General features: G+C 46.6%; 1 protein-coding gene across 5 annotated transcripts in view; it reads left to right on the top strand.

The window, feature by feature from the left end:
- Positions 1-13,865, top strand: part of SRGAP3 (SLIT-ROBO Rho GTPase activating protein 3) — a 382,885-nt gene that overhangs the window by 253,100 nt on the left and 115,920 nt on the right. For all 5 annotated transcript variants that reach the window (XM_063703587.1, XM_019023743.3, XM_004033539.5 and 2 more), the window contains one exon: positions 5,015-5,177. In XM_063703587.1, coding sequence (XP_063559657.1) covers positions 5,115-5,177 — 63 coding nt within the window. In that variant the 5' untranslated portion in view covers positions 5,015-5,114. The remainder of the gene's footprint in view (positions 1-5,014; positions 5,178-13,865) is intronic.

Raw genomic sequence — 13,865 nt, 5'->3', positions numbered from 1 at the left:
TCCTGCTCCTCCCTGGGCCTTTGCTCATCACATTTCTCCCCTTTGAAGGCTCCTCCCTGTGAAACTCCAGTCCAGCTTTTAGTTCTCAGTCTAGAAAGCGTTTCCTCCAGGAAGCCATGCATGACCAACCTCACCACCAGATCTGGGGAAGGAGGCTCCTCTCTGCTCCATAGCCTCCTTCCCATGACTGCATTGATGAGGCTGCCTCATCACTTTCTGTTCCTTGTGAATCTCCTTACTCAAGTGGAAGACTTGCAGGGCAGGGTCTTGCAGCCTTGGTTGCTCCTGCACTTGCAGCACCTAGTCCTGCCCAGCACAGACACACAAACGGAAGGAGTGAACGAGGGCTGGAAGGAATCTTCACAGCAGCTGCTCACTTCAACTTGAGTCTTTGGCTGCTTTCGGGTAACATCCTCCTCCTTGCCTTGGCTCGCTCTGCCTCCTGCAATTCTGTCTTATACCGCACTGCCTCCTGGCTTGCAGCTTCTGATAAGGACAGCGCTGTGCTCTCTGCCCTTCCTCTCATCTCATCTCTCTGGCTAGATGACCTAGTTAATGGTCCCCAAACTGTCCCAGCAATTCCCCATCAGTTCCAGATCACTTGTCTTTTTCCTTCCCTCTGAAACTCACCTTCTGGCTGTGGCTTCCATAATTTTGCACATTTAATTCTCTGGTGCTTTTCACTTCTTGCCTCCCAGGTTCAGCTAAGCCCCTGAAGTAATTTACGTAACAGCTCAATTATCTTATCTCTCCTTTAATCTTTCCATTTCCATCACCACCTAGGAAACAGTGAAAATGAGATAAGCAATGCATTTTCTGTCCAAACCTACTGCTCCCCTTGCAGTTCTTATCTCAGTTCATGTCATCAGCATCTACCCAGTCGCCTAAGATCTGAGCCTCGGAATCACTGTCTGCTGCTTCCTCCTCTTTCTGCTGTTTCCAGGAAGTTTCCAAGAGGATCTGCTCTCCTGTTGAGAAATCTCTCAAGTCCATCCTTCGCTGGCTGCAAGACCACACCCAGGCCTCACTATTTCTCTTTTGAACTAAGATTACCTCCTGCCTGGTCCTCTTACCAAAAGCCCCATATCCCTGCTCATCCACCCACCCACCTACCCATCCATCCCTTCATCCTCCAATCTGCCTTCCATGATCATGCCAAAACACATGTTGGTTATATCCTACCTCTGCTGAAATAACTTCCATGACTCCCCACTGCCCATAGCAGACATTCTTATTTATTTTAGAAACTGGGTCTTGCCTATTACTCAGGCTGGAGTGCAGTGGCATGATCATAGCTCACTGCAGCTTCCACCTCCCGGGCTCCATTGATCCTCCCACCTCAGTCTCCCAAGTAACTAGGACTACGGGTGTGTGCCACTACGCCCAGCTAATTTTTAAATTTTTTGTAGAGATGGAGTCTTGCTTTGTTGCCCAGGCTGGTCTTGAACTCCTGGACTCAAGTGATCCTCCTACCTCAGCCTCCCAAAGCCCTGGGACTCAGGCACAAGCCACTGCACCCGGCCTAAAGCAGGCATTCTTAACCCTGGCTGCACATTAGAATCTTCTAGAGAGTATAAAAATATGAGTACCATGCGCTACCCCCAGAGGTTCTGATTTTGTCTTGGATGGGTCCTGGGTCTTGGTGTTTTTTTAAAAGCTCCCCAGTTGATTCTAGTGTACAGGACAGGTTGAGAACTATGTGGTCTAGAAGATAAGGGGTCCCACCCCCTTAGTCTGGCAGTCTCCCCCAAAATTGGGCCTTTAATCTGTATCCCCAGCCTCCTGTCCTACAGTCCTCCACTAACACACTCAGAATTCCAGCTCTTCTGAGCTACTTCGCTATATTTGTACCCACTGGTCCTTCTACCCACAATTCCATCCTCTCTCTGACTTCTGACCATTTGGAAAACTCCTACCCATCCTTCAAGACCCAGCACAAATGCAGTCTTTTCATGGGTCTCTCTTCCGTAGCATCTGCTACATGGCAGGCACGTTGCTGGGTGCTGGATGTGATGACACAATAGAAATGAACCCTGCTCTCAAAGAGCTCACAGTAGGGTGAGGGGGAGGGATGGAAACTCCTTAAGGTAGAAGTTCTGTAACTTGAGTATGCATCCAAATCACCTTGAGGGCTTGTTAAAACACAGATTCTGGGCCCAGCCGTAGGGCTACTGAGTACACGTAGTCTGGGGCTGCCCTGAGAACTTGTATTTTCAAGTTCCTAAGTGATGCTGCTGCTGCTGGTTCAGGGGCCACACTGAGAACCACTGCCTTAGCGTGTGGTCAAGGGGGTGTTCTCTAGGGAAGTATCATCTAAGCTGAACCTACAGTAATAGAAACAGGCGTTCATGAGAAGAGCAGGGACTGTGGTATTCCAGGCAGAGGGAAAAGCGTCAAGGCCCCAGTGGGAATAGAAGAGGCCGCGTTCCTGGTACCCAGAACGCACTGGAGGAGAACGATGCCTTCTGCAGCTTCTCCAACAGAACTGATGCTCTGCGTATGTCTCTGTTATAGACTGGAACCACCTTCCTCTCTAATTCTTTTTTTCTGATGCAGCCACTCAGCAGTGAGCCCCTCCAAGGCAGAGTGTGCATCACGGCCACCTTTGGGTGCCCAGAACCCACCCAAGACCTGACACAGTAGATGCTGAGGGATTCTAGTTGGGGTCTAATTGTAGTGTCCTGGCTTTTTCTCTAGGCTATAAGCCAAGGAGAAATCTGGTTGTTTCACAGCAGTGTTGTAAATGCTTCATCATCCTCCCTTTTCCTTAGATAGTTCCCATTCTTTATCTAAATCTAATTTTCTTCTCACAAATTTCTGCTGCCTGGATAGATTTTTAGCACATTTGGTGAGAGAAAGAAAAATTCCTTGAAGTCAAGGTAGCCCTGCCCCACCTACCTTCCCAAGCCCCAGGAGATAGGGAGAGGTGGGGTGGTGGGGGTGGGGTGGGGACAGCAGTTCAGGGGTCCTTCTGCTTGGCTTTGGAGAGGTGGATGTGGTCATAGTGGGAGTCAGCAGAATTGCTGTATTAGTCCATTTTCACACTGCTGATAAACACATACCCAAGAGTGGGAAGAAAAAGAAGTTTAATTGGGCTCACTGTCCCACATGGCTAGGGAAGCCTCAGAATCATGGTGGGAGGTGAAAGGCACTTCTTATATGGTGGTGGCAAGAGAAAATGAGGAGGAAGCAAAAGCAGAAACCCCTGATAAACCCATCAGATCTTATGAAACGTATTCACTATCACGAGAATAGCACGGGAAAGACTGGCCCCCAAGACCATTCCCACAACATGTGGGAATTCTGGGAGATACAATTCAAGTTGAGATTTGGGTGGGGACAAAACCAAACTATATCAATTGCCTTCCTCAAAAAACGCTAATAGTGGGAGGCTGTGTTTTCTGAGAACAGAACCTTGGCCAGCTCCTGGAGGGGGTCCACACTCAGGACAGGGGTGGGACAAGGCAGGCCTGGGGGAACCCTGGAGCTGCCACCTCAGGTGGTGGAAGGGCCTCTCCCCTCACATCCTGCCTTTCCAACATCTCTCTCCACACTGGAAAGGAGTCAGGGAGATACCCTGGGTCAGAGGGCAAGAGCTTTAGCATAGGTGCCCTGCGTGGCAGGAAAGGGTTATTGGTTTGGTTTTGCTTTTGAATTGACCTTTCTCTTCCTTCCTGGATAACAGGGTGTAGCCACCCTTTCCTGAGGCTCACAGAGGGGTCTTTGGCAAATACAGATGGTCCTTAATTTAACTATGGGTTGACTTCTAATTTTGAGAATTTACAGTGTTGTGAAAGTGATACACATTCAGTATAAACCGTATTTCAAGTACACATAAAACCATTCTGTTTTTCACTTTCAGGATAGCATTCAACTAATTACATGAGATATTCAACAGTTTATTAGAAAATAGGCTTTGTGTGCAATGATTTTGCCCATCCGTAGGCTAATGTGTTCTGAGCACGTTTAAGGTAGGGTAGGCTAAACTATGATGTTCCGTAGTTTGGGCTTACTAAATGCATTTTCAACTTACGATATCTTCAACTTGTGATGGGTTTATTGGGATGTAGCCCCGTAGTAAGTTGAGGAGCATCTGCAGAGCCAAGAGACAGATTTTCTCTGGTCTCATTAGCATCCTGAGCTTTGGGAAACAATAGTATAAGAATCTGTGGTTCTCAGACTTGAGTGCGTATCCCAATCCCCTGGAGGGCTTGGTAAAGCCCAGATTGCAGGCCCAGCCCCAGAGTGTGTGACTCAGCAGGTCTGGAATGGGACTGGAGAGTCTGCATTTCTAACCAGTCCCCAGGTCTTGCTCTTGCTGCTGGTCTGGGAGCACACTTTAAGAACCCCTGCTTTAGCATCACACCCAGCTAGAGAGTGCTAATAACCTGTCAGTCATTGCAGGACAAAGGGTTATTTGTCTTGTAGGTACTTGCATTTTCCTTAACCCTTCCTCCTGAACACAGAATCTGAACTCTCCTAGCCCCTTTCCCAACAGCTCCATGGAGGGGCAAAGGCATGTGTTTCCAAGAGGCCAAGAGACAGAAGCCAATCCCTGGGGAAGAACAAAGAAGTTAAGAGCCCAAGAAAATTACAGGGGTTGAGGAAGGCAGAATGGGGGAGTGGAAGTATCTACTTTTTGTTCTTTCTATTGCATAGTTCCAGAAATCATACAAATATAATATTTAAAAACAATTGGTTTAGTATTTCTTAGCCCCAGGGGAGGTAGCTTCTTCCCAGAAGGTAGAGGTACCTGGAGCAAGCACCACGTTCAGTGGGAGAGTAGAACCGCATAGGCGTCAAAGACCTGGGTTCTGGCCCCAGTGCTGGTCTGTGACCTTGGAGGATCCCTTCAGCTGTTGTAGCCTGTTTCCCCAACTGTATAAGGTGTAACAACAAGACTGACCTTGAAGGGGCACCGTAGAGGTTAAAAGAGCTGAAGTGGGTGACAGCATAAACCACTGTTGGATGACAGTTCCAATGTAGCCAACCTGAGCTTTCTTGGTTTCCACAGGAAGGACCAGTACCTCCTCTCGCCTGTGAACTGTTGGTATCTGGTTCTGCATCAGACCCGGCGGGAGAGCCGAGACCATGCCACCCTCAATGACATCTTCATGAACAATGTCATCGTCCGCCTCTCCCAGATCAGTGAGGATGTCATCAGACTCTTCAAAAAGGTAGGCAAGTGGGCTGCTCTATGTGTCCCAGGTCTTTGCCCCAAGCTGGCCCATGGTAACAGTATACCAGCCAGGGTGGGATGTGGTTTGGAGACAAGGGACCAGGAGGGGCAGGTGCATTGAAGGATGCAAGTGGCTGAGGGCTGGACTTGGGACCCCAGCCCATTTGAACCCTGGATGTGCCTTTTAAAGAGTGTGTAGTCTTAGCCACTTTAGCAACCACTGCCACAAAAATGAAAACCTTTGCATGGCTAGGTAAGTAGTACATATTCATTGTAGAAAATTTTAAAGAATGAAGATGAGCACACACACAAAAATTAAAATCACCTGAAATGGCATTGTTTGGAGATAATCACTTTGATATCCTAGGAATTTCTCTTGTACAAACGCAAATGCATTTTCTGAGAGTGCTTAAATTTGTATATTTTCTAGTGTACACATGCATTTTTTCTAAATCAGATCATAATGCATATATGATTTTACTACCTGCTTATGTCACCTAACAAATTACGTAACACTCTATTACATTTTCCCACATCAATAGTATATTTCCATAACATTTTGAATGATTACACAGTATTTCATTATATAGATGTACTCTATTTAATCTCTTATTGTTGAGCACTTAGTTTATTTCTGTTATTTTACTCTTATAAATAACACTGCCGTGAGCTTCTTTGTCACATTCGCTGTTACTTTCTTAGGATCAGTTTCTGAAGTGGGAATTTTAGAGTCAAAAGTATGCTCATTTTTAATGCTTTTGACAGTGTACCTTATTGCCTTCAGAAAGGTTTTACCCATATAAACATCCAGAAGCTGAGTGTGGAAGGAGCACTGAGGTCTCTGTATCCCACGTTCCTTGCACAGTGCCTGGCATGTACAAGGTGCTGTGCAAATGTTTGTAGAACTAAACTCACTTTTGTGAATTTCAGTTTCCTTGTCTGTAAAATGGGTAAGTTATTTAGCCTCTGTGAAACTCATCCTCTTTGTCTATCCTGCAGGGTTAAGATCAGCTACTTCCCAGGAGGGTGAGCATTAAACAAATGGTGTGCGGGGAGAGTGGCATTATTGCAAAGTGGTTTGGGATGTGGCCTCTGGGTCCAGAATTCTTAAATTCTTGGGTTCATAATCCTGGTTCCATCATTTATTAGCTGTGTATATTCGGGCTTGTTACTTCAATGCTCTGTGCCTCAGTTTCCTCATTTGTGAAATGGGGATGGAGATAAATACCCATGGGCAGATGGAAGGATTAACAGGCTTCTTGTTCCTGTGTACAGCGTGGAGAGCATCACCTGGCACGTAGTAGGTGCTCATGAAAACTGACTATTATTATGCAAATTTAAGAGACTATTATTACCAAAAGAATCTAGCTCATCTCTTCTTGCCAGGTGCCAGTTTCAGGGGTTTGGTGATCTGAGATTGCTAGAAGCACAAAGAAGGGGACAAGTTGATTGAAAATATAATCATCTCTCCATGGTCTGTGTTTGGATTGTCCACTTTGAGGATTACTTCTATAGCAAAATTGTAATCGCAGGCTAATTTTCTCCTGCCACACAATATGCTTCTGGTTTCCTTCTGGGGTTGTGTTTATGAAATGTGGGCTAAGTTTCATATTGCATAAGCAAACATAATTAGGAAGGTAAATACGGTGCAAAGAAAAAAAAATTACACAGTGCTTTGCAAAGCCAAACTGAAGTGATCCAGACGTCTGCAAGTTTGGACTGTTGGTCCCATTCCCAGCCCCCGCCTGCTGCTGCTGTCACATCTTTTTTCCTTGGTGGGAGTGACTCACAGAGAAAGGGTCATCAAGGCCTTTAGGAAATGAAGGGTCTTTTTCCTGAGCTGAGCCCTGGGACAAGTGAGATAAATCTTTTCAGTTCTCATTTAGGCTGACAGCAGCCTGACTTGTGATGGAGGTTAACAGGGTGGAAAATAATGAAAAAAATGTCTACAGCTGAGCTCCTGGCTGCCTTGTTACCAGGCCTGTGCCTGTGGAACAAAGGAAACAACCCAGCCCACAGGGGCTTTGGAGAGAGGCGCGGACGGAGCCTGGCTGGCTGACTTCGCACAGCACGACCCCTTTGTGTTGCATCAGTTATACCTAATTTCGGAACGGAGGCCGGCACTCTTTACATAATAATAGTTCCCGCAGACCTCAAAGCAACTATGGAGGCTGCTCTCTGGTCAGACTGGGGATCCTCACTCACCTCATTTTACAGGTGAGGAAGTAAAGCGTTGGGAGGCTGCAAGGAGAACCCAGACTTGGTTGCTTTGGGCCCCTTGTCATTACCAGCAGGAGGCAGAGTGGCTGGGCTTTTGGAGTTTGTCTCAGAACTGCCTATCACTGCACCCTGGGCAAGTCTCTCTGAGTCTCAGTTTTGTCATCTGGGAAATGGAGCTGGTAACAATGCCAACTTCACAGGGGGCCGCTTTAATATGCAGAGGTGAGCCAAGTGTCCAGCCCAGGCCTGGTATCCAGTAGGTGCTTATTAAATGGTAGCTTGCCAGTGATCCCTAAGAATAGAAACCACTCCCCATGTCTGAGCTGGGGTCCTAGGGCTCTACCAAGCCACAGTCTGGCAGTGAGGCTGCGGGAGATGGGAGCGGCTTCTAGGCCAGGTGTCTGTCCTGTGCCTATCTTCTGGCTTGGGCCTGGGCAGCTGCCCTGCCTGCCAGCTTCTCACTGATGCAGGAGGTGGTTTGACTTAATAACTTACCTTTTCATGATTCTCCATTTCCCCTTTTGCAGTGGAGTCTGTTCTTATGACTAGAGGCAGCACTTCAAATTCCAGAAGCCCATGCACGTGGCCCTTGCTTTAAGTGTGAGATGTGGATCAGCCATAGCAAAATTAAACTGAATGAGATCCAGGAGGCCATCTTTAGAACTCTTATGGTGGCAGACAGCAGAAATGCAGCTTGCCCCTCTGTAAGAGAAAAAGGGACCTTACTAGTTATAAGCCTGGCTTCGGGCATGCGGGGCTTCAGAGGAACAAAGGATGTTACTAGAACTCTGTCTTTCTGCAACTCTTTCTGCAACTCTGCTCCAGTTTTCTCTGTTTCCCTTTTTTTGTGGGGAGGCGAGGGGCTCTTTTATAGTCAGCCCCACCCGCTGGCCGTGTGATAACCAGAGGGCCTGTGGCATCTCCAGACTTACATCCTCTCTGCTTCAAGTCCCTTTTCCCAGAATGAGATGTTTTGGTCTGTGATTGGTCCAGCACGGGTCACGTGAGCACACTGGGTGCTGCGTCTGTGGCTGGGGCGCTGCAGGGCTCTGCCTCACCAGGCCGGGACACATACCCATCCCTGAAGCCAGATGCACACTCAGTTCCACCTGACCCATGGGACTGAGAATGGGTGAGGGGTGGTTCCCCAAGAAAAGTAGGGGTGCCTTTACAAGAAGGGAGAAATAAAACAGGAGATGGCCACTGGACTGTCTTTTCCAGCCCTTTTATCATCCTCTACAGCAGCTGTACGCCTCTGCTAGATGTCCCTCAATAAAGAACGCTCCTTACCTCTCACGATAGCTCATTCCATGTGGGGACATCCGTGATCAATAGAAAATTCTCCCGAATGCCGAAATGGAATCTTGTAGTGTTTTCACTCACAGGTCCTGATCATCCCTAGAGGGCCAAACAGATCAAACCCACATGGAAACCTGTCAGTTGCTTGAAGGCAGAAATCGTGACCATCCACTGGTCCTTCCTGCCTATGGGCAGATGTCCCAGGTTCCTTCCATCGTCCTCCTGGAATTTGGCTTTGTGTTTCTGTCCCCATATCAGTCACCCTGCCTGGGTCATGCTTCAGGTCTTCTCTGACCTACAGAAGTTACTATTCAGAACCAGTCGGAATACTCTAGGAAGGTCTGAGCGGCTCAGGGCAGAGCAGGGCTGTCCAGACACTTCATTTCTCATAAGACCCATGATGGTGTTTGCCTCTTTGATGACTGTTTTACCACATGATTGACACAGTGAACTCTCAGTCAGCAAAAAGTCCCTTGTATTTTTGTACCAATTGTTTTTTAATCCAGCCTTTGACTTCTGCTTTTGTGTTTCTTCATATTTACCCTTCTAAAACTTCATTTTGTTAGATTCTGGTCAAATGGGATCAGTGTCCTTATTTGAGTGATTTTTCAAGCAGCAGGAGGGTAACTGCCAAGAGGTCCTAATTCCTCTTCTGTGGGAAAAGGCTGTTTTGTAACTTCTCCATGTCTTCCTCCTTGGTGTCACCTTCTGTGTGTCAATTCTTTGGCCTCCTGTTTGCTTCTTCTCTGTCTTCTTAGTGAGAGGTGGAAAGTGGGGCAAAGAGTTGAGAATAAATTCACAGTGGAAGTGCCCCTGGAGTTGGGTGTTGACGGATGAATAAGAGCCTGCTGAATGGAGAAAGGAGGTTGGGAGTTCAGGGTCTGGAGAAAGGTAAGAGCCAGTGGGTAGAGTTTATTGTGATGGAGGTCGAAGGAAAAAACTCAGAACAGAGGCTGAAAAATGGCAGTGCACAACTGAGTTTGGCTCTGACGTATAATCTTCTTGGCCCTTACTATGTTAAGAAAGATTAAGTTGACATTTAAACATTTAAAGATTTCTCCTAAAATCACGATTTTGTGTTTCTCTTGCAAAATCAGAAGCTCTGACTATACCGGCCCCACGTGGACTCACACGTGGCATCAGCTAGCGGTAGCTGAGTGGCTGCCAGCCCCGTCAGCCTAGGCACGCTGTCTCTGCCAGTCCACTGACCCTGCTGGCATATTTTACCTTACTTGGCTCCTTGATTTTGCCTCTCTGGCCCTTTGTGCATTTGAGTATTTGGCCTTGTCTTTAAACATTACCTCACTGCGGTTCTTAAAATCTAGCATGCATCAGGATCACCTGGAGGCTTTATTAAATGCAGACTGCTGGGCCCCAGTCCCACAGTTTCCGATTCAGTAGGTTTAAGGGGGGGCCTGAGAACCTGCATTTCTAGCATATTCCCAGGTGATACTGATGCTTCTGGTCTGGGGACCATACATAGAGAATGACTCCTAGTCCAACCTCCTCGTTTCACAGATGAGGAAACTGAGGCTCGTGTTTGGCAAATGCAGAGTCTGGCTCCAAACTCAGGTTTTCACCTCCAGCTCCAGGACTAAAGCCACTAGCCCATGTGCTGCACCAGGTGGGAGGGTCAGTCTGCATCCCACTTGCTCTCCTGCTCCCCACTAACCGTTTCTGAAACTGGATATTGAAGCCCATTCCATTTCCAGCCTCATTCTGTTTTCTTCAGCTTCCTTAACAATAGCCATCCATTATTCTGTGCTCTGATGCCTGTGGAATTTAATTACTTGCCCCGGCCGTGATGTGAATTTGATGGTTGGAAGCTGTGGTGTTGGGAGGAAGCGCTAATGAGGAAAGACTCTTTGCAGAGAAGCGAGGCCATGTGGGGGGCTTGTGTTTGAAAGCAGCCATTCACTGTGTGGCAACAAGGACTTGGTCTTGAGTGAGTTTTCTCGTTCCCGCCTCGAAGATGTCCATCGCATTTTATAAATAAATCAGGGCTTTTTGTGTTCAATAATTGCCTTGCTTTGTAACCGAGATCAAAAGCACCCAGTGGCCTTGGATTCAAAGCCAAGTTTACTTTTTGTTTTTTGGTTGCATGAGAGAGTGGAGTGAGGGTTTGCATGCTGGAGGGAGGGTCCAGCTATGAGGCCTGCATGGGGAAGGAGGAGGGAGAGAGCAGAGTGGGCACCCTGCCAAGGGATGAGGCGCCTTCAGCCAATCTCCACCGTCTCCCAGGGAGATGAAGTCGCGAACGGTCACTCTGCCAGTAGAGACTGCTAAGCCGGTCATCATCAGGCACTCCCAACTCATTTAATAAACATATATTAGCACTAGCACGACAGTATGTAAACAATAATTATAGATAACAAACAGTGAGCAAACGCCTGCAGTGTGCCAGGCTCTGGGCTAAGCATTCTATACACATTTAACTCTTCAAACCTAAGATGAAGATGCTGCCATTATCCCACTTTACAGATGAGGAAACTGATGCCAAGAAAGGTGAGGTTAGGGTTTGAATCCAGATGTGTCCAATCCCAGAGCCTATACTCAGTGGTAGAGGCAGGTGCCAAAGAAGATAGAGTCAGGTGCAGTGGCTCACACCTGTGATCCCAGCACTTTGGGAGGTTGAGGGGGAGGATCGCTTGAGCTCAGATGTTTGAGACCAGCCTGGAAAACAGGGACACCCTGTCTCTACAAAAAGTAAATTATCCAGGCGTGGTGGCATTTGCCTGTGGTCCCAGCTACTCGGGAGGTTGAGGCAGGAGGATCATTTGAGTCCAGGAAGTTGAAGCTGCTGTGAGCTGTGATCACTGCATTGCACTGGGTGACAGAGTGAGACCATGTCTCAAAAAAATTAATTAAAAAAAAGTAAGGTAGTTAAACGACTCAGACACAATGTCCTCCTCTCCCTCAAGGATCGTCCAGTGCAGTCTGAAAGCAGAGACAGGTGTGAAGCGGTAACTCATTCAGATACAGCAGAGAGGAATGGTTATCACCACAGAAGTTTGTTCAGAGGGAGAACTTTTAACCTGGGATGGGGAGGTTTGGGTAAGGTTAGAGGTGGGGGAAGCAGCATTTGAAGCGAGCCTCAAATAATTAGGATCTATCACCAGGGTTCCCTGGGAAGCCAGCTCTGAGACTGTATTTCGGTGCAGGGGTGTAACAGGGAGGATACTTGGGATTCCCTCCTGCAGAAAAAAAGGGAGGAAAGTAGGAGTTAGCAAACAGAGAAGTCAGACTGTGGTGCAGTCTTAAGGATGCTGGGGAGCTGGGATGGCCCTTCAGAGTTGTCCTGAGCTACAGCGAGGAGGCTGAGCCTTTAAACCCTCCTGTTGGGTAGTCACTGGATGTGGGCTCCCTCTAAAAGAGGCTGTGGGCTTGAGCAGATGATGCCTGTGCAGCCAAGGCAGTTCCAAAGCGGCTGACATCTGAGGGAGTCCATTGGCAGCACTTTCCTGCAGCTGGGGGAATACGTTCCCCAGGCCCGAAGGGGATCTGAGTGGTGCGCCACAGCGTCCACAACAGATGTGCAGAGATTTGGGGAAAGTGGGAGACGGAATCCACACCAAAGCAGAGGCCAGTGGGAGGAAAGTCTGGGTCCTGGATCACGAAGAGGTGGGTAGTCCAGTGCAGTGGCCAAGGCTGGGGCCGGCCTCTGATTTCATCTCTGTTTTGCCACTTTCCTGCTGTGTGAGCTCCACCTAATCCCTTAAACTCTCTCAGTTTTGTCATTTTCAAAGTGGAGCTAATAATAGCCTCCATCAAAAGGTTGTTGTAAGGACTAAAAAATGATATGAAATGTCTACCTGGTACACAATAAACAATCTATAAATAATATTATAGCGATTAGGCCAGGCATGGTGGCTCACATCTGTACCCCCAGAGCTTTGGGAGGCCAAGGTGGAAGGATTGCTTGAGGCCAGGAGCTTGAGACCAGCTTGGGCAGCATAGCAATACCGCATCTCTACAGAAAAATTAAAAATTAGCCAGGTGTGGTGGTTCATGCCTGTAGTCCAAGCTACTTGCAAGGCTGAGGCTGGAGGATTGCTTAAGCCTGGGAGTTTGGGGCTGCAGTATGCCGAGATTTTACCACTGTACTCCAGCCTGGACAATAGAGAGAGACCCTGTCTCTAATATATATATATGTGTGTGTGTGTGTATATATATATATACACACAAAATAATGTAAAAAAATATAATTAGCTATTATATATAATATATAATAATATATTATATATTAGCTGTTATTAGGGTGATTATTTGGACTTTGAGAAGAAATTTAATGAGAATGAGATTGGAGATGGGATGAAGGAAGATTTTTTCAGGGCATACAGGTTAAACAAAGGATCAGAAATAAGAAAATATGCTCAGGAACCACTCACTGATTAGTTCTAAATGATGGTGGTCTTATCTCTTCTTTTATAACCTCTAATTTCTTTTTCTTGCCTTATTGTCTTGGCTAGGACCAAGTGCCGTGTGGAGGGAAGTGACACCCTTGACTCTTAAAAGGCATGCTTCTGATTTTTCATCATTTAAGACAAAAACTCTTAGCAAATTAGAAATAAATGGGAACTCCGCCTGATAAAAGGTATTATCAAAGCCAAGAGCAAGTCACACTTGCTGCTGAAGAGAGTTCAGCAAGATGGCTGCTTAAAGATTAATATACAGAAGTTAATAATGCTTCTGTGTGCCAGCCACATCCAATTAGAAAATGTCATTGAAATGCATACATTAGAAAACGAGAATAATTGAAAATTGATACCATTGAGGCTACAAATTAGCTGCCTCCCTGAAGTTTTGATAAGTGATGCTGTCATTGTCATTCATATATAAATATTTCATAATTTTCATTATAATTTCTTTGACTACAAATTATTCAGAATTAGGTTTGGGTTTTTAAAAAAATAATTTCAAAGATTTTTTTCTAAAGCCTTCTTATTTTTAGTTTCTGAATTTATTGGATCATAATAAGAAAATTAAGACAATAAAGATTTATTTTTGTTTTTTGTGTTTTGTTTTGTTTGTTTGTTTGTTTGAGATGGGTTTCACTCTGTTGCCCAGGCTGGAGTGCAGTGGTGTGATCATAGCTCACTGCAGCCTCAAACTCCTGGGCTCAAGAAATCCTCTTGCCTTAGCCTCCTGAGTAGCTGGGACTACAGGA

Source organism: Gorilla gorilla, chromosome 2, assembly GCF_029281585.2.
Source record: "Gorilla gorilla gorilla isolate KB3781 chromosome 2, NHGRI_mGorGor1-v2.1_pri, whole genome shotgun sequence".
NCBI lineage: Eukaryota > Metazoa > Chordata > Mammalia > Primates > Hominidae > Gorilla > Gorilla gorilla.
This window is presented reverse-complemented; position numbering and strand designations above follow the sequence as displayed.